Source organism: Capra hircus, chromosome 19 (genome assembly GCF_001704415.2).
Source record: "Capra hircus breed San Clemente chromosome 19, ASM170441v1, whole genome shotgun sequence".
In the NCBI taxonomy this organism is placed as follows: Eukaryota; Metazoa; Chordata; class Mammalia; order Artiodactyla; family Bovidae; genus Capra; species Capra hircus.
The window spans coordinates 57285480-57303412 of NC_030826.1; the positions used below are offsets into that span (position 1 = coordinate 57285480).

The window sequence follows — 17933 nt, forward strand, 5'->3', positions numbered from 1 at the left end:
GGCGGGGCTACCGGTCGGCGCGGCCGAGCTCGCGCCACTGCGCACTCGCGGGAGGGCGGTACCACGGCGGCGGCGACATGGGGGGGCGCGGAGCAGACGCCGGAAGTAGCGGAGGGACGGGTCCCCCCGAGGGGTACTCAGCGCAGGCCGCCTCCGCCAGAGCCGCGGCCAGAGCCAAGGCCCGAGGGGGTGGGCGTGGCGGCCGCCGGAACACGACCCCCTCGGTTCCCTCTCCTCGCGGAGCGGCGCCGCGTCGCTCGTCTCCATCTGCTGCCATGAGCGAGCGCCTCCGCCCCAGGTGAGTCCGCAGGGCGCCCTCTTCCCCTCAGCCCCTCGCCCCGTGTTGTGTCCTGGGGTACACGGAGCCGAGGCGGGTGCGACGCGGGGACCGAGCGAGCGTGGGCCCTGCGAGTCTCCGTGTGGGTGCCTTGCCGTCCGGGCGGGGAGAGGGGAGGGATGCTCGGCTGACTGGGAACCTGATCCCTGGGGGCGCCGGAGCGGTGACTCCTCAGGACCCGGGTCACCCCTCGACCCCATCTTTCTTCCCCCAGACCCCCATCTTTCCCTGTTTGGAATGAAATCCGGTCGGTCCCGGCGGAGAGAAGGGGGCCCCAAAGCTTCCCTGTCCTAAATTTAGGAGGGTGGGGGGATGGGAGGAATGGCCGATGTTCGAGAGGAGCCTCTCGGGCGCCTTTGAGGGGACGGCGGGGCGGGTAGCCGGTCTCCCCAAGGTCGGGACGAAGGACTGGGCTTAACTCCGCAGGACGGAAGGGTTAGGTCAGATCGAAGCCCTTGTGCCCTGCTGGGCCGTCGTGGACGCAGAATGGGCTAGGGCTGAAGTCATGACCTGTGGCTTCCCTCCTCGGCCGTAGCGTGAAGAGCAGGCAGAATTCTAAACAGTTTGGGTGCCGAGCCGTTTGACTCCGAAGGCGGGAGGTAGGGCTATATTGCGACGCACTTTTCTTCCGAGGCTGGAGCCGGGGCTTAACCTAGAGGGTGCTGAGGATTCTTTTCCTTTTTCTCATTTCTCACCTCTGTGAACAGGTTAGGGAGGGAAAAGTTGGGATTGTACCCCAGAATGGAGAAGATGGACTTCATTCGAAATTAGAAAAATCCCTCATCGTGGAGTTTGAACTGAAAACTATAGATATCACCAAGTCCCATCTTTCGTTCTTCTGATCAGGAAGCAGATTTAGAAAGCTCAGTTGGTTTACCTGGGTCTTTCTAGGCCAATACTTTGGCCGTCTGATGCGAAGAACTGACTCATTTGAAAAGACCCTGATGCTGGGAAAGATTGAAGGCGGGAGGAGCAGAGGACAACAGAGGATGAGATGGTTGGATGGCATCACCGACCTGATGGATATGAGTTTGAGTAAGCTCCGGGAATTGGTGATGGTCCGGGAGGCTTGAGAGAGCTGCAGTCCATGGGTTGCAAAGGGTTGGGTACAACTGAGCGACTGAACTGAACTTCTAGGTTCACTGTTCTCTTCATTTTTTGTTTTTTTCCAAAATAATCTCAGTGAGGTTTAAGTGAATGAGACTGGGATTGCCTTGGTAAATTATGCTGTAGGTTTTTTTTGTCCCTCTATGTATTTAGTGATTTTTGAATGTAATTGACAGTCTTTCCATGGGGACCTGACCCTAGAGCGTATTAATTCATAGGGTTGACATTCTGGAAAGCATCTTGGAAGTTCTTTAGGGCAATAGTGAAAATCAAGAGTTCTCCAAACGTCTGCATATTGATTTGGGTCATGTAGTGAGAGGGCCATAAAACCTCTATTTGTATATGAAAGAAGAGTGGGCTGAATTTGAAATTAGGGGACCAGTGTACCAACTTGCTACTGAGATTAGTCACGGGATCCTTACGTATAGTAAGCCTGATATAACTGCCAGTTTTTTCCTTCCCACACCCAGTTTGTACTTCAGCAGTCCCTCGGGATGTCTCACATATCTGAAACAGTCTAAATATTTCTCAGAAAAACATTCCTTTTATCCAGTGCTGTACACAAATACCCTGGATGCGCTTATACTCCTAGCAGATTCCTTTTATCTCGTTCACACAATCTCACATGGTAACTTCTTTACTGTGAAAGAAGTCACGTGAGTTGGCAGTGCTTTCTCTGCTCCCATGTGTTGTGTAGTACAGTGGATCAGATCCAGCTGTCTTAGCATCTTCAAGTCGGATCAGATCTGCGGATCTGTTTCCTCAATTTTAAGAGGAAGCGTTGGTCTGTGATGGTGGATCTTCATACAGGAGGGGTGGGTATGGGTATGTGCGCCTGCGCTTGCTCAGTTGTGTCCGACTCTTTTCAACCCCATGGACTGTAGCTCAGCAGGCTCCTCTGTCTGTGGAATGTCAGAGTGGGTTGCCATTTCCTTCTCCAGGGGATCTTCTCAACTCAGGGATCGAGCCCAGCCTCTTGCATCTTCTGCGTTGGTAGGCAGGTTCTTTACCAGCTGAGCCACCAGGGAAGCCCTGTGTGGGAGGGAGGTCCCTACTCCAATTAAAACATGCAGTGTCTCTTCCATAAATTGAAGGGGTTTTTCTTGGTAGGGTGAAATAGTTCTGTCATTTTTAAAATAAAGTTTGAAAACCACTAGTCTCTGTTTTCTAGGATTTCTTCTGTGCTCAGTCTCTAGGAGGGGACAGGAGGGTTGGAGAGAAGTGAAGTGATGAAAAGTGATGTATTCTGCCATCCTGAGAAGTAACAGATGCTAAACAATAATCTGTAACTAAATGGCTAGGGAGAATGTAATTAGTTATAGGGTGACTGCTCAAATTATAACCTGGCCTATGGCATTAATGTTAAAAGTTACAGTCTGACTGATTGTGTTGAACATGAAGCTGTGGTTTTGTAAAATATTCATGATGTTGAAAGAAATGCTTCAAGGATGAATTCTGCAAAGAGCTTAGAAAAAGAATGAAGAACATATAGGGCTCATTCTTAATCCAGAACCATCCGAAGGAGAGAACTCCCAAAAGGCCAGAGAGATCTTCTGGTACCTGAAGACATCAGCTAATTATGAAGCAGGGATATTTCATGTGACTTTCTCAGTTTAATTGAAATCTTCAAAACCAGCCCATCCTCTTGACATTCATCGTCTTGTCACTAGAAAGATAGTAACCTTCTCTCCCATTATAAATGAGGAAATTGGAAAGTTGTAGTCAGGCCATGAGTTTGCTGGCTGTGACTCAGCAGCCCCGGCACAATCATCTGTTGGAACGCCGATAAAAGGGGAGTTGAGGGGCTGTCGCCGTCATTGGAGGAGTTTCTCTTTGGGCGGAAGCTGGGTGTAGTGATTTCTTGGTTCAACTAGTACATCCATTTAATGATTATCCTGATATTTATCTAGTTTTTAGCCTCCAGTACATCAAGGTAAGATCTAATCCCCTGAGAGAAAGGTGAGGAGCAGATCTTATTTTGTAAACAGCTGAGTCTTTGGATGATGCTGTCCATTGGGTCACAAAGAGTTGAACACACTGAACTGAACTGAGGCTTATACCAGTGTAGTCCCCGCTGGTTGGCTAGTGCTTCCTCAGAAACATACCCCCCATATTTATCATTCCAAGCCTAAACTGGGTCCATACCCATCTATTAATAACGTTAGATGCATTCACAAGTAAGAGAGAATTGAGCTTAGGGTGATAAATTTTTGCCAACGTCCAAACCTGATCAAAGCCCCTCTACTCACATAGAGTGTGTAACTGTATTGAAAATACTGTGCGTTCAAATTCAGTATTTTCCACAAAGCTCTCTTACCCTCTAGATAGAGCAACTTGAACCCTGAAGAACTTTCATTATAACAGCTTATGCTGCTTTGTATAAATCAACCTTTCACCAGCTCTGTCCAGTAGAATTTTCTGTAGCTCTTCTGCCCATGGTAAGTGTACTGGAGTGGGTTGCCATTTCCTCCTCCGATGGTCTTCTCGACCAAGGAATTGAACCCAAGTCTTCTGTGGCTCCTGCATTGCAGGTGGATTCTTTACTGCTGAGCCACCGGGGCAGCAAAGTTCCATGCAGTTTGACTTAAAAGTATACCTCCTTTAATAATTTCTATTTTCTAACTGGAGTTTTAGAAGTCCTACCAGCACTAGTTTTTGCGTAGAAAACATACAAACTCTGTCTCCATCATACACCTCAGAGTACTTGACCGAGAAAGAGGTGTGATTTTTCTTTAAACCTGGACATTTTAAGCAACCGGTGCTGCAGTGTAACAGTAACAAGCTGGTGAAGTAACTTCTCTAACAATACCAGGTGGTGCAGCCAGCCATCAAGTTAATGTGTCCGAGAGCTGCCTTTGCAGTGATTGTCCAGAAAAGTAATTTGATGCGTTAGAGGGCAGAGAGCTTTTGTGTTAATGTGATAATTGGGGGAAAATCAGAGATGAAAGAGAATGAAAGAATAGAGGCTGCCTCCAACCTGTAATGCTCTTCCTTTGTTGCACCGTTTTATAAGGATTTTAAGTGTAAATAGGCAAAGGCAGCCACTCCCGTCTTAGATGTTGCCACATGGACAGGAGTAAAATTAGGATAACTTGGAATGGTAATTTCAGGAAATGGAGGACGAGATCACCTTCGTTAGGTAGAGTTGGAGAGCTTAGTCATCAATGTCTTCCTGCGCTTGTTTATTCCCAGTAAGCATTTCAAATCGTCAGGCTTCTTTTTAGAAATTAGTTGTACTAATTTAAGCTCGACTTTCCTCCTGTTATTTTACATTTTTGCTCTTCTAACTTTTTTGCCCGTTGGATTATCATATGACGATCTCTCTCTCAGGCAAGAGGGCAAATTTAATATGTTTAAATTACAATTTGAAGTGTGCAGAAGACCAATTCTTTTTTCTTCTCTTTGTGGTTTGATTCCAGGAAAAGGAGAAGGAATGGCAGTGAAGAAGACCACCATCTCCCCCCACAGACCAAAAGGAGCAGTAGAAATCCTGTCTTCCACGATTCTTGGGACACAGAGGTAGGAAGTGTGGTCGAGAGCACCTGCTGTTTTCACTGCTTGAGCCACTTCTGGGTAATGAAAATTATTCTTTGAGTAGAGAAAAGTGATCTGACTTGATTGCAGTGTTTCTAACCTTTTTTTTTCTTTCTTCTGAGTCATAGCTGTTTTGAGGATGCTACCCACCTTCTCCACAGCAAAACAGCCTGTGTTTGCATGTAGTAATACATGCACATGCCCAGAATTTGTATGTTATGGGTTTTATGGACCTCTGAAAGCCCATCTTTGAACCCTTGTTGGTATTTCAGAAGCCACAACTTCTTTTATTTTTTAAAGTTTTTTTTAAAAAAATATATGGACCATTTAAAAAGTCTTTATTGAATTTGTTGCCATATTGTTTCTGTTTTATGATTTGGTTTTTTTGGCCTCGAGGCATATGGGATCTTAGCTCCCAACCAGGGATGGAATCCGCACTCCCTGCATTAGAAGGCAAAGTCCCAACCACTGGTCGGGGGATGAACCTCTGAACTGAGGTTTCCTGGGTGCTTCTGTGTCCCTCCTGTGCACTTGAATGCCTGGTCTGCCGTGGGGCAGGGAAGCTGACCAGATGCTGCTATTATTAATAAATGACGCACCTGAAGCTTTGACCCTCAACAGTTGTCGGCCTAAGAGAGAAACTCCTCACTGCAAAGGTCCCTAAGCCCCAGCCTTGTCACTTAAAGCAGAACTCCGTGCCTCCCAATTCTCGCATAACCAGAATACTTTGTACTTTAGTTCTTGATAGTAGGGTTTGATCTATATTCGGTCTTTAGCAAAAATCCAAAGTAACTCCCTCAAGGAGGGAAAAAATCAGTAACTGTCAGGTAGGTAATCTTCATTCAAGAGCAGCTGATGCACCCCAGAGCAGACTCGATCCTTCTACGTGGAGACTGAGTTTTCCGTAGCTTTTATCCCCCCTTTTAAATCCTCGTATCATTTCCCCCCCCTTTAGAGTAGCAGGAAAGTGTTGAGCTTTAGGTTAACGTAATAACTAGGGAATTTCACAGATGGAAAAAAACCAAAGATTAAAGGCTGCCATGAACATCTAACGATAAGAATTGAGTTTCCATGATTCTTTCGAGTTAAGACTTCATTAAAAGAGTGTGTGATGATTGCTTTCATGATACCAGTGTAAATATTTCTTTACTTGTGCCTGTATGTCAGACCTGCCGTTTGATGTTTGCATTAGTTCAAAGGTACAGTAGATCTTTTTATTTATTTATTTTTTGTATTGATCTTTTTTCCCCTGTGTCTACAGTTTTAATGCTTGAGAGCAGGAGTGTAAATGGTCATTTTTTTAAAAAAAATCAAGCATTTCTGATCTCTTATTTTGAATACTACTCCCTAGTATTAGGTTTGGTTGTATCTTGGTTGCCGTTTGTAGAGAATGACCTTCACTCCCTTTCTGGTGCCATGCATTGGTCTCACAGAAGAAGTCGGTGTATTGTTGTTCAGCCTGTGGGTTCATGTGTGTTGTTCTTACTTGTCCAGAGAAATTCAGCGATTAAACCACTCTGTAGTTACTGGTCGGAAGCGTGGACTGGATTGCCCAGGTAATAATTAACAGTCAGTACAGGTACTTTTTACCTGTCGTGGTAACCTGAACTTGCTGGTAGGCCCTTAGTTTCGTCACATTTACTGGCATCTGGTGCTGTTGAGTAATGTGGCTGAGCAAACCCAGGGAGTGCTGGAGCAGCAAATGGCAGGGGGAGATACCTTTAAAATGGAAAGTTAAGTCCTGAATAATTAAATCTGCCACTGGAGTAGATCATTATGTTTATAGCGTAAGAATAGCCAGTTTAGGGACCTTTGGGTGCTCGTTGACAATTGTGTACAAAGGGGAATATAATGATAAGTCATTACTAGTGGATTCTTAATTTTACTAATTCGTATAATAAAGTCTATTATTAGTGAAAATGGTATCTTTTAATTCTAAGCTAGGGCCAACAAGGTATATTTCCTTAAAAAACTTAAGAGAAACATTTCCTGTGTCTTTCTTGAAATACTTAAGTTTAGAATTTTTTTCTTGTAACATGAACAACTTTCATTTGGTTAATTTCCAAAACTCACCGTTTTCTCCTAAATGTAATAATATTGCCAGGTACTGGGAAATAAGGCATGAGGTGTTGGAATTATTTTGAACTGTGCCACAAGTTAAGTCATGCTTGTCTGTAAAATGGAGATGGTATGGGCCTCTTTTTTCCTTGATTCTAGGAAGCTGAAGAATGTGAACCGACTTGCCAGATTAGTTACGTAAAGAGAAATTCTGAATCTGCTTGTACATTTTCTTCCTGTCACTTTGGTGGGTCTTATGATCTCTACTTTTTAGATGGAAAAATTGGGCCACAGAAAATAAAGTCACTTGCCCAGAGATACATAGCTAGTACGAGGCAGGTCAGTGAGCCCCAGAATGTGAGCTACCCACAGTGTGAGCATCTCCCGGAAGACAGATCAGAAGGTCTGAGGGACTTTGCTAAATATGCTCAGTGCTGCTAGGCCCTGGACTTCTCTTGAATCGTGGGAACAGAGAAGAATATTTTTCCCCCAATTAATGCTCTGAAACTATATTACCTCAAAAGCAAGTTTAGTAAAGAAATTGGGGTTTGGTATTCTTTTCAACTTTGATCAGTCTTTGCCTGGAAGACGTTGAATGTTTACTCCAGTGGCTTAGATTTAATGACTTGGGAGCTTTAGGGTAGTGTTTTGAAAATTGAGATATAATTTACAGGTATAGGAATAAAAAAGTTTTTTGAAAGCCATTCTAGATGATTCCTGGTAGTTCAGGTCTAAAGCAGGTTCTGTTTTCTGTCTAGTGAGTAAGTGAAGTGATTGGTTACTTTGTGTCTTCCTGTTGAGTCCTTTCCAAAGGTAGCCCTATTCCCTGACCTCGCACAGTGACTGGATGGGTAAAAACTAGCTGAATGTAATTGAGTTAGGCTGACCTTTTCTTAGGTTGGCCGTCTTGGTTTGAATTGTAGCTTTGGTTATAGGAATGATGCTCTTTATTTTCAGCTTGAACATCTTTGTTTTAAAAATGACACTGGACAGTTCTGCTGAATCTGGCCTCTGGTGTGTGGGTAAATGCCTTACAAGAAGCACTGCTACCTGAGTGAGTGAAAGCTGTACTGTTTTTAACTACAAAGACTCCAACTTAAAAAAAAAAACTTTATTTCACTGTGCCAGGCAGGACTTAGCTGTGGCATGCAGACTGTTAGTTGCGGTGTGTGGGATCCAGTTCTCTGGCCAGGGATCGAACCAGGGCCCTCTGCATTGGGAGCACAGACTCTTAGCCACTGGACCGGCAGAGAAGTCTCACCATCACCCCCGCCCCCCTTTTTTTTTTTAATACTTTTAACTTACCAAGACTGAGCTTTTAAAGATTTTTTGGATCATTATAAAATCACAGCAGGTAGAGAGCGAGAAGATGTGGAAATAAAGCAGAGGTGGCTTAACTGGAACAGCCTCTGTCTTGTTCTTGTGTCTACTAGAAGGGAAATCTTTGATGTCATATCCCTGGAACCCCGAGGGTGTTTTATTAGGAGTGCAGAGGCATGGCAAAAACAGTAGAACCAGAGGGATCTGTGCATCGTTAAAACTAGGACGCCATAAGTCCGTTTGTCTTAGCTTATAAGAATTAGCAGAATGTTAGGTGATTTCTTTTTTAAAATTTATATGACCCTGGGAATATTTAGCATAGCTTTGTAAGAGGGTATTTTAAGACTTTGTTTTTGCTCATTCTCATCGTTAACCTGTCTAGGGTAGTAGGGCCAGCCTGAGACAAAACTGTTTTGGCAGACTCGGGGTGCGGCGTCAAGGTTGTGTACTGAAAACCCTATAGCAAGGGACTTCGTTGGTGGCTCAGGGGTAAAGAATCCACCTGCCACTGGGGGAGACGCAGGTTCGGTCCCTGACCTGGGAGGATCCCACTTGCCATGGAGCGGCTGAGCTCGTGCAGCCCCAACTCTTGAGCCTGTGCTCTGGAGCCCAGGAGCTGCAGCTGCGCAGGCCACGTGCCCTAGAGCCTGCGCTCTGCGAATAGAGGAGCCCCCGGAAGGAGATGCCCTCGCGCCGGAACTGGACAGCAGACCCGCTCGCCGCAACTCGAGAAAAGCCTGTGCAGCAGTGAAGACCCAGCACAGCCAAAAGAAACATAAATAAATTTAAGAGACTATTAAAAAAACAGCCCTGTAGCAAAGTAACTGAAATTATTAGGTTGCTGCAAAAGTGATTGCAGTTTTGCAACATTGAAATTTGCCACTTGATATTGAAATACAGGGCTTCCTAAGTGGTGCAAGTGGTAAAGAACCCACTTGCCAGTGCAGAAGATGTAAGAGACTCCAGGTTCTATCTCCGGGTAAGAACGTGGGCATGGCAGCCCATTCCAGTATTCTTGCCTGGAGAATCCCATCAACAGAGGAGCCTGGCGGGCTACAGTCAGTAGGGTCACAAAGAGTTGGATACAACTGAAGTGGCGTAGCACACATACACATGGGAATACATTCTAGATAAATGAGGTTATGTTATACGTGATTTTAATGTGCATTTGTGGGTTTTATCTTTTTTAATATGACATTACTTGCTGTTTGTATTTATTTTAGACAATAGAAATGATGTTAGATAAAAAGCAAATTCTAGTAATTTCCTTATTTGAGTTCAAAATGGTTCGTAAAGCAGTGGAGATAACTCGCAACATTAGCAGTGCATTTGGCCCAGGAACTGTAACAAACGTACAGTGCGGTGGTGGTTCAAGGAGTTCTGGAAAGGAAACGAGAGCCTGAAGATGAGGAGCGCAGTGGCCGGCCGTGGGAAATCGACAGTGGTCAGCTGAGACCATCATAAAAGCTGATCCTCTTACAGCTACACAGGAAGTTGCCAAAGAACTCACTGTTGACCATTCTACGGTCATTTGGCATCTGCAGCAAATCAGAAAGGTGAAAAAGCTCGGTAAGTGGGTGTCTCATGAGCTGACTGGAAATGAAAAAAATCGTAGTTTTGAAGTGTCATCATCTCTCATCCTGTGCATCAACAATGGACCATTTCTCAATTGGATTGTGACGTGTGATGAAAAGTGGATTTTATATGACAACTGGTGACGACCAGCTTAGTGGTTAGACTGAGAAGAAGCTCCAAAACACTTTCCAAAGCCAGTCTTGCATCAGAAAAAGTCATGGTTACTGTTTGAGGTCTGCTACTGATCTGATCCACTACAGCTTTCTGAATCCCAGCGAAAACATTATGTCTGAGAAGTACGCTCAGCAAATCGATGAGATGCACCCAAAACTGCAACGCCTGCACCTGGCATTGGTCAACAGAGAAGGCCCAGTTCTCCACGACAGCACCTGGTCACACGCCAGGCAACCAGTGCTTCACACGTCGCCTCACATGCTGTGTTCACCTGACCTCTTGCCAACCAGCTCCCACTTCTTCAAGTGTCTTGACAACCTTTTGCAGGGAAAACTCTTCCACAACCAGCAGGAGGCAGAAAATGCTTTCCAGGAGCTCATCAAATCCCGAAGCAGGGATATTTATGCAACAGAAATAAACCGATTTCTCATTGGGGAAAATGTGTTGATTGAAATGGTTCCTATTTTGTTTAATAAAGGTATGTTTGAGCCTAGTTATACTGTGGTGTTGGGGAAGACTCTTGAGAGTCCCTTGGACTGCAAGGAGATCCAGCCAGTCCCTCCTAAAGGAGATTAGTCCTGGGTGTTCATTGGAGGGACTGATGCTAAAGCTGAAACTCCAGTACTTTGGCCACCTCATGTGAAGAGCTGACTCATTGGAAAAGACCCTGATGCTGGGAGGGATTGGGGGCAGGAGGAAAAGGGCACGACAGAGGATGAGATGGTTGGATGGCATCACCGACTCGATGGACATGAGTTTGAGTGAACTCCAGGAGTTGGTGATGGACAGGGAGGCCTGGCGTGCTGTGATTCATGGGGTCGCAAAGAGTCAGACAGGACTGAGCGACTGAACTGAACTGACTGATACTGATGTAAAATTCACGGTCCGAAACCATAGTTACATTTGCATTGACCCAGTAACTTTTTAAAAGATCCATTCAAAATGGAGGAACACTCGAAAGTTTTAGAAGTGTTAGTCACTCAGTTGTGTCCGATTCTTTTTGACCCCGTGGACTGGGGCCCACCAGGCTCCTCTGTCCGTCGAATTTCCCAGGCAAGAATGCTGGAGTGCGTTGCTATTTCCTTCTCTGGGGAATCTTTTCAACCCATGGATCAAACCTGGGTCTCCCACATTGCAGGCAGATTCTTTTATCGTCTAAGCCACCAAGGAAGGCTCACTGTTCAAGTTCTTGAAATATTTGTGATACCTTGCATTAGCTCCGAGCACGGATAGCTACCCAAGCAGTTTCATCTTGAACCTGACTGTTGTCTCATTGAGTAATGAGGATACATACATGTTTTTAGGCAGAAACTTCAAACAGATGGTGTGGTCCAACTCTCTCTTGTAAGGATATGCAGTTACTTATGGACACAGACAAAGTGACCCCTGTATTTTCTTCCCATGCATATTTAGGAAGTAGTTTTAATTGGCCTACTGAACTTACTTGGAGTCTTATGGGCCCACTGGCATTAGCAGACTTGGCGCGCTCTCAAGTCGTTGGGCACTCTGGGGGCACTGTTTCAAGTTAGAAGCCGTGATGGACTTGGCTGGGAGCACCTCGTGCACGTAACTCGCATTCTGCAGTGGCCTTAGGGTGAACTTTCATTCTCACTCCAGGGATGGAGTGTGTAATACAATCAGCAAGATTTTTTTTTTTTCTTTTCAGGCTCATGTAAATTAAAAGCACCACTGAACCTGGAGATGGATGTGAGGGGAAGCCGGGGCTTGAAGGAAAATAAAATATGATGTTGCTCTGCTTTTCTAATTAAGAGAAAGCATACAGCTCTAGGTAATAAATGTACACGTGTATTCCGGCTCTCTCTCTATGAAGCAGAGACTCTCTAATTAACAGTCCCGCCTGGGGGACTTTCTAAAGGTTATTAGTAGAAAGAGTCTTCAGAGTTATTTTGTTCCTACCATGGGTTTAAATGGGCTCTCTCTTAAACTGACTTCACACTGTGGGAAAGTAAAATTCAGGGCAGCCTAGCTGAGCACCAGGCTCTCTTTACTAACCCTCTGCTGTATCATTGGAGCCGCGTGAACTAAGACAAGGAGCTTCGGCTTCTCTGTTCCCTGCTCCACGATTTAAACCTATTCTTTCTGCCAGAAACAGTGCGTGTCCCTCTGCGTTCTCTCAGGCTTTTGAGTGCTTTTTTCTGATGCTTTTCCCTTCCTGGCCCTCCAAACAATCCGATCCAGAAAAGCTCCACCAAGTGGGGGAAATGCAATTTTTTTTCTTGTCTCAGGTTTTCAGTTTTATAAGACAAAACGATTGATTTCTGCATATATCTTAAGGCTTTGCTAGAGACTTAAAATTTAGTTTTACACCTTCAGGGTTAAAAGGAAATAATGGTTTTTCCTTTATCCCATAAAGTTAAGATCTATTAGAGTAACTTTTCAGACTTTCTGAAGTGGTCCCATAGAAATGCATCATTTTGTGACCTGTACATACCGAATATACTCGTGCATTGTTGAGAGGAAGCCTCACAGAACCAGTACCCTGATCATGTGGCACTGTTGTATATTATGCCGGTTGCTGCTGGCCCATCTGTGGATGGTGACATATTCCCTGAAGCCCCCGTCCCCCAAGTGCCAGGACTGGTCTGAGAAGGCAGCAAGTAGGGATGAGTGCACTCTGAGAGATTTGTTCTCACCTTTAATGACAGCATGTATGGAAGGTTTTATGTGTATTTAAATGACATACAAAGTGCGTCTACCTGGATTCCTAGGCTCTCAGTAGGTTCTCTTAGTCTAAAAGCACCATCAGTCTGCTGTCGGTCTGCTCATGATTCAGCTGGAATAGTTCAGAGGTTCTTAAGCTGTTAGATTAAATGAGATGAAACGGCCTTCCTGAAATCTTACTGACAGTATCGTTGTATTACTTTAAGTCTCAGTCTTAGAGTTAGAAAAAAAATGAAGACCTTACTCTCTTTTGAAGTAGCACTCTTTAGTTCTTTTAATGACTGCATTTTGTCCTTAAAAGAAGTATTTTTTTGTAGAAGCTATAGAAAATAAAGATTTTTTAAAAGTAGGTCTAAATGCTATTTTGGCATGTCTGTCCTTCCAGAATATTTTTGGTGTCCTTATGTGTATACATAAGCGCCTTGAAAACCAGCAGACTTACTGCACATCATTCTGAAGCCTATAAAGACGGTGTTACAGGTCTTTCTTCTCCAGCATGTGCATGTCTCCGCCGTCAGCCCGCTGCCTAGTTTCGTCGTTGCGCATTACAGTTCTTGTGTTGCATTCTGTGTGTCTTGCTTTGCAGTTTAATCAGTCACTTCTAGTTTTAGACAGTTAGTTTGTCTCCATTTTTAACTATTATAAACAAGGCCACTCTAAAAATTTTAAGACATGTCTTTAAAACTGAGCTACAAGTACTTAGACTAGAAGTTGAAGGTCTCTGTCCCCTTCGTTCCCCTTTTTCACAGCATTTGTACAGCCGTCTTTCCTGTTTATCTGCGAGAACTGCATTTTCTCGGAGTAGTGTCAGCTTTGCTGTTAGAGTGTGAAGTAATCTAAGATGTAAACTTGACTTGCTAGATACGGATTCTAGTCCTTGCTTTAATTTTCAGACAGTGGTTGTAATGAGAAATGGCAAAGAAAAGCAAAGAGGAGGCAAAATGCTCTTGGTGGTGGGTTTCTTCCCTAGTGGAGTGGCCTGCTTGTCACCTGGCACGCTAAGCTGGGTATGCCGGCGGCAGTTCTAGCTGATTCTACTCTAGGTCAGGGGAGACTTTTCATGGAACATAGTTTTTCTGTTTGAATTGGCTTTGACTTCTTAGGTCTTCAGGTAAATGTACAGTAATTGCTGCTGCTGCTATAAGTAACTGCAAATGATTTGGTGGACCGTGATATTTCTTGATTTAAGAATGGACGTTCGTGACCATGGCTTTCTTTGCCATTTCAGTTTATATACATATTGTTAGGTGTAATTTTTTATCAGAAAATAAATAGAACTAGCTTTTAAAAAATCATGTTTAAAGTATCTGGAAGCATATATGTGTTTATTTTTATAATGAAAACACTGCAAACAGTTGTAGGAAATGGTAGAAAAAAATCACCAACTAGAATTCCTCCATCTAACAGAACTATTGTGATGTGTTTCTTTCCGGTCTTTTTCCTGATCTGTGGGTTTCACACGATGGAAGGCAGGCATTTCAAAACCAATGTTTTTGTCTTAAGGGAATATAAATTTAGATGTGTCCCTCCCCAAGAAAATGCTACACAAGAGCGTTAACCTCCGGAGTTCTTACTCCTCGTGCACTGATCCCTTCTGGCACAGTGTCGTGTGGAGTTGTGAATGGAGGAGGGTGCTGCTGGCCCAGTTGCTGGAGCCGTCGCTTAATTGTGGGTGTGCAGTTGTGTCTGGTCCTGATTCTTTGTGACCCTGTGGACTGGAGCCCGCCAGGCCCTTCTGGCCATGGGATTTCCCAGGCAAGAATACTGGAATGGGTTGCCATTTCCTCCTCCAAGAGATCTTCCTGACCCAGGGATCAAACCCAGGTCTCCTGCATCAGCATGTGGGTTCTTGATTGTCTGAGTCACCAGGAAAGCCCAGGGTATCTGAAGTTAAACCCCAGTAGAGCTCCTGAGACCCCAGCAGCCTGACTGTGATGCGTGTCTCTTTCCTTGTTCCAGTCTTCAAGCAGTGACAGCGGCGGCAGCAGCAGCAGCAGCATCAACAGCCCCGACAGGGCCAGCGGGCCGGAGAGCAGCTTGCACCACCTCGCCGCCGGGTCCGGCCCCCACACCCCACAGCCTGCGCCCGAGCCGTCTGCGCTGTGCCAAGGCCCCTACTTTCACATCAACCAGACCCTGAAGGAGGCCCACTTCCACAGCCTGCAGCACCGGGGACGGCCTCCCTCGTGACGCGCCGGCAGACTCTTGCCTTCTGTGAAGGGACAGTGCTGTGCAGATTTGATATTTCAAGTTAACGATGTTTTAAAAAAAATTGCACAAAAAATGCCTGTTGGCTTTTCAGTCTATATTTGAGATAATAGGTTAACAGGCTGTTGTTTACTTGTGGTTTGCTGCACTATTGCAATATCCAAGGGGCTTTGAAGCAGTTTTTATAGGGTTCTTGTAAGGGTGGGTCTCAAGGGAGCCACAGGGGGACACGCCATCTGCGTGTCGGACCCGTAGTCTGTCCAGTTTAGGCTGCTCTCCAGGTCTGTCAGTTAGAAGCTCTACTTTATGGAAAAAGGCCTTTTAAAACTGCAGGATCTTCAATTTGTTAAATAAACTAGTAAAGAGGATCTACTTTCCATGGGAAAAAAAAAAGATTTTTTTTCCAGAACATAGAGAGCTGGACCAGTCTTGCACTGAAGCGACTGCCATGCTACCTCTTCGCACATGGACGTCCTGTTGAAAGTGCGGTCCTCTGGGACAGGACGGTCAGACCCCGGATAGACTGTGAGTGAGTCAGCTCCCTTCCCATAGCTGTCTTTTCTCTGCTATATATTTGTATTTTCAGAGAGAAGGGGCTTTCTGATTCATGGACCCCAGATACCTTGTTAACTGTTGTTCCTCCAGAGCTTGCGTCTCAGACTTAGGAAACACTGCTCAGCTTGGACAGTTACGGAACACGTAAGTGACTTCCGGTCTCAGGCACCACCTTGTCCCCCAACAGCTGGTGTGAGCTCCCTGGTTAATTCTGCCTTGCGGTGTGAGAAGGCACCAGTGAAGTCTGATGCAGTCTAAGCTATAGGAACTGAGGTCTGGAGTCACGAGTGCTATGAACTCTGGGGCACGGACTTCATTGGCTCTACGCTTCAAGTCATCCCCGCCCCAATAGGAACGAGGGCACCACATCCCACCGTGGCCACCACAGAGACTGGCGTGGCTCAGAAACAAAGGGGCAGAGTCACTTCTAGGAGAAATAACGCAGGAGTATTTATTTAGACAGACGGAGCGTCCTCGTCACTTGGTCATGCTGGAGAGCCACCCAAGTTTGAACAGCGAGGGTGCGGCCGAGTCTTCCTCGTCAGCGACCAGCTGCCTGAACAGGGAACCGGCCTGCCTGGGGTCGTCTGCTCGGGAGAGCGCCGGGGGCGCCACCTGCCGCTGTATGGAGAGGAAAGTGCCTTAATGTCACCTGGACCTCCAGCCGCCCGCCCCCAACTCCGCTCAGGGGTCCACGCGGCGTGCACACGGCGGGTCTGAGCAGCTCCTGGAGGGCACTGCTTAGTCCAGATGGGAAAGGACACGCGGCAGACTGAGGGGCTGTGGCGGGACAGCCGACACCGGGAGCAAGGACTGGAGGAAGGGGAGCGTGTGCCTCCTCCCCGTGGCGTGATCCTCTCGGGGACAGAGCTGAACAGTCAGCTACTGGAAGGAAAGTGGACCGCTGTGGGGAAAGCTAAGAGCACAGGTCTGGGCTCAGGAGCGGGAGGCTTGTGCACAAACCTTTGTTTCCCCCCTTTACTCCCATCTCCAAGTTTTAAAACCCGGTGTTGAGGATTTTGGACCTGACTGGGTTTGATGGCAGGGAATATGGAAAGGAGACATTGCGAGTACTTTTATCTAACCAGAGAGCAAACGAGGACTACATGCTGGAAGGAGGGGAGCTGTGTGAGCTCTCAGACACACTTGTACACAACACACTTCAGAGACCCCTGGAGGACTCCCGCAGCTATCCTAGCAGATGGCAGCCTGCTGAGACAAAATGTCTATCAACAAGAACAGGTGAAACTTGAGGAAGCAGACTCCCTACCCACCTAAGAGAAATGAGAGACGAAACCATCGCTGAAACAGAGCCTTTTTTTTTTCCCCCAAATTAAGTACAGTTGTAATGCTGGGTTGGCAGTTAATTCTTCTACCCTCTTAATCTTAATCACAAGCTGTAATCCCGGTCCGTCCTGCACATCTTCTACAGCCGTGGCAGCCTGAGTTACTTCTACTGTGAGGCTACTTGATAGTGTCAGTGGGCATCTTTTAAAACCTCTTAGCTCAAGCTAGTAACATCGTGTACTTCCTTATTGCGCCGCCATTAAAAGCAGCATTAGTGCACCTTGCCACTCGTTCTCGATCGGTTATTTGAGGCGGGGCTGAGCGGTCATTTGAGGCGGGGCTGAGCGGGTGGCTTGGTGGGAGGCGGGGCGGGCTCCCTGGGGAGGAACTCTCCGTCGGACACTCACCTGGGGTTTGGTTTCCATGCTTCCGCCAGCTGACTTGGCCTTTCGTGTGCTTGTCATGCTCAGTGGAAGAAGCCCAAACCTGTCGGACAAGACGAAGGCGGCTCAGCGGAGGGGCCGGGGGGCTGGGGGCCAAGCAGGGGCCGCTCCGCGTCCTCACCTGATCTGGCTTGACGCCAGTGGCAGGATGTTGTGGGCTTCCTGGGAGTTGAACGTACTGCTCCTGGGGGTGAACTGGTTCTCCAGACCTGTCACCAGTCCAAAGAGAACCTGCGGGACGAGAGACGGGACAGGGTGACAGGCTGCGTGCTGCGTTGTCCAATTGAGAGAAAACTGCTCCTGTTAGCAATCGGTCACTGCTTTATTTCTAATCATCCTTGGGTGGGGGTATGTTCTCGAGTGTGTTAATACTGCAAATCATTGCTGGCAGGTCAGAGTCTCAGAGTCGAGTAGCTCTGATTCATTCCTCTTTCTAAAGCCCTGGTAAAACTTTAATAGTCCTTACCCACAACTAAAGGGGTCATCCCATTGCCTGGGCTGTGAGGTCTGAGGTTCAATCTAAACCTCTCTCCACCCGTGATTGACTAATTCAGCTGGATCTTGGCCGTCCCCACCCCTCAGTTACGCGGTGGGCAGGTCTGGGCTGTGACCTGAGCCCCTGGCCCTTCACGCAGAGCAAGTGTGTTCTCCCG

General features: G+C 46.3%; 2 protein-coding genes across 3 annotated transcripts in view; one reads left to right on the forward strand and one right to left on the reverse strand.

Annotated features, from left to right (window-relative positions):
- FAM104A (family with sequence similarity 104 member A) lies at positions 1-17122 on the forward strand. The gene is made up of 3 exons (XM_018063901.1): positions 1-298; positions 4864-4963; positions 14747-17122. Exons 1-3 carry the CDS (start codon positions 78-80, stop codon positions 14975-14977), a joined length of 552 nt encoding a protein of 183 aa, XP_017919390.1. The 5' UTR covers positions 1-77; the 3' UTR covers positions 14978-17122.
- The window catches only part of COG1 (component of oligomeric golgi complex 1), a 12048-nt gene continuing 10093 nt past the window's right edge, over positions 15979-17933 (reverse strand). For both annotated transcript variants that reach the window (XM_018063895.1, XM_018063894.1), the window contains exons 12-14: positions 17402-17511; positions 17245-17323; positions 15979-16171 (exon numbers count right to left, since the gene is read on the reverse strand). In XM_018063895.1, the coding sequence (XP_017919384.1) occupies positions 16028-16171; positions 17245-17323; positions 17402-17511 (333 nt within the window). In that variant the 3' untranslated portion in view covers positions 15979-16027. The remainder of the gene's footprint in view (positions 16172-17244; positions 17324-17401; positions 17512-17933) is intronic.

What these genes read in the sequence shown, in the direction of transcription:
- FAM104A (XM_018063901.1), top strand. Translation starts at nt 78, where the DNA reads ATGGGGGGGCGCGGAGCAGACGCCGGAAGTAGCGGAGGGACGGGTCCC. An exon ending in AGCGAGCGCCTCCGCCCCAG is followed by an intron (nt 299 to 4,863) that starts GTGAGTCCGCAG and finishes GTTTGATTCCAG; the next exon opens with GAAAAGGAGAAGGAATGGCA. An exon ending in ACGATTCTTGGGACACAGAG is followed by an intron (nt 4,964 to 14,746) that starts GTAGGAAGTGTG and finishes TCCTTGTTCCAG; the next exon opens with TCTTCAAGCAGTGACAGCGG.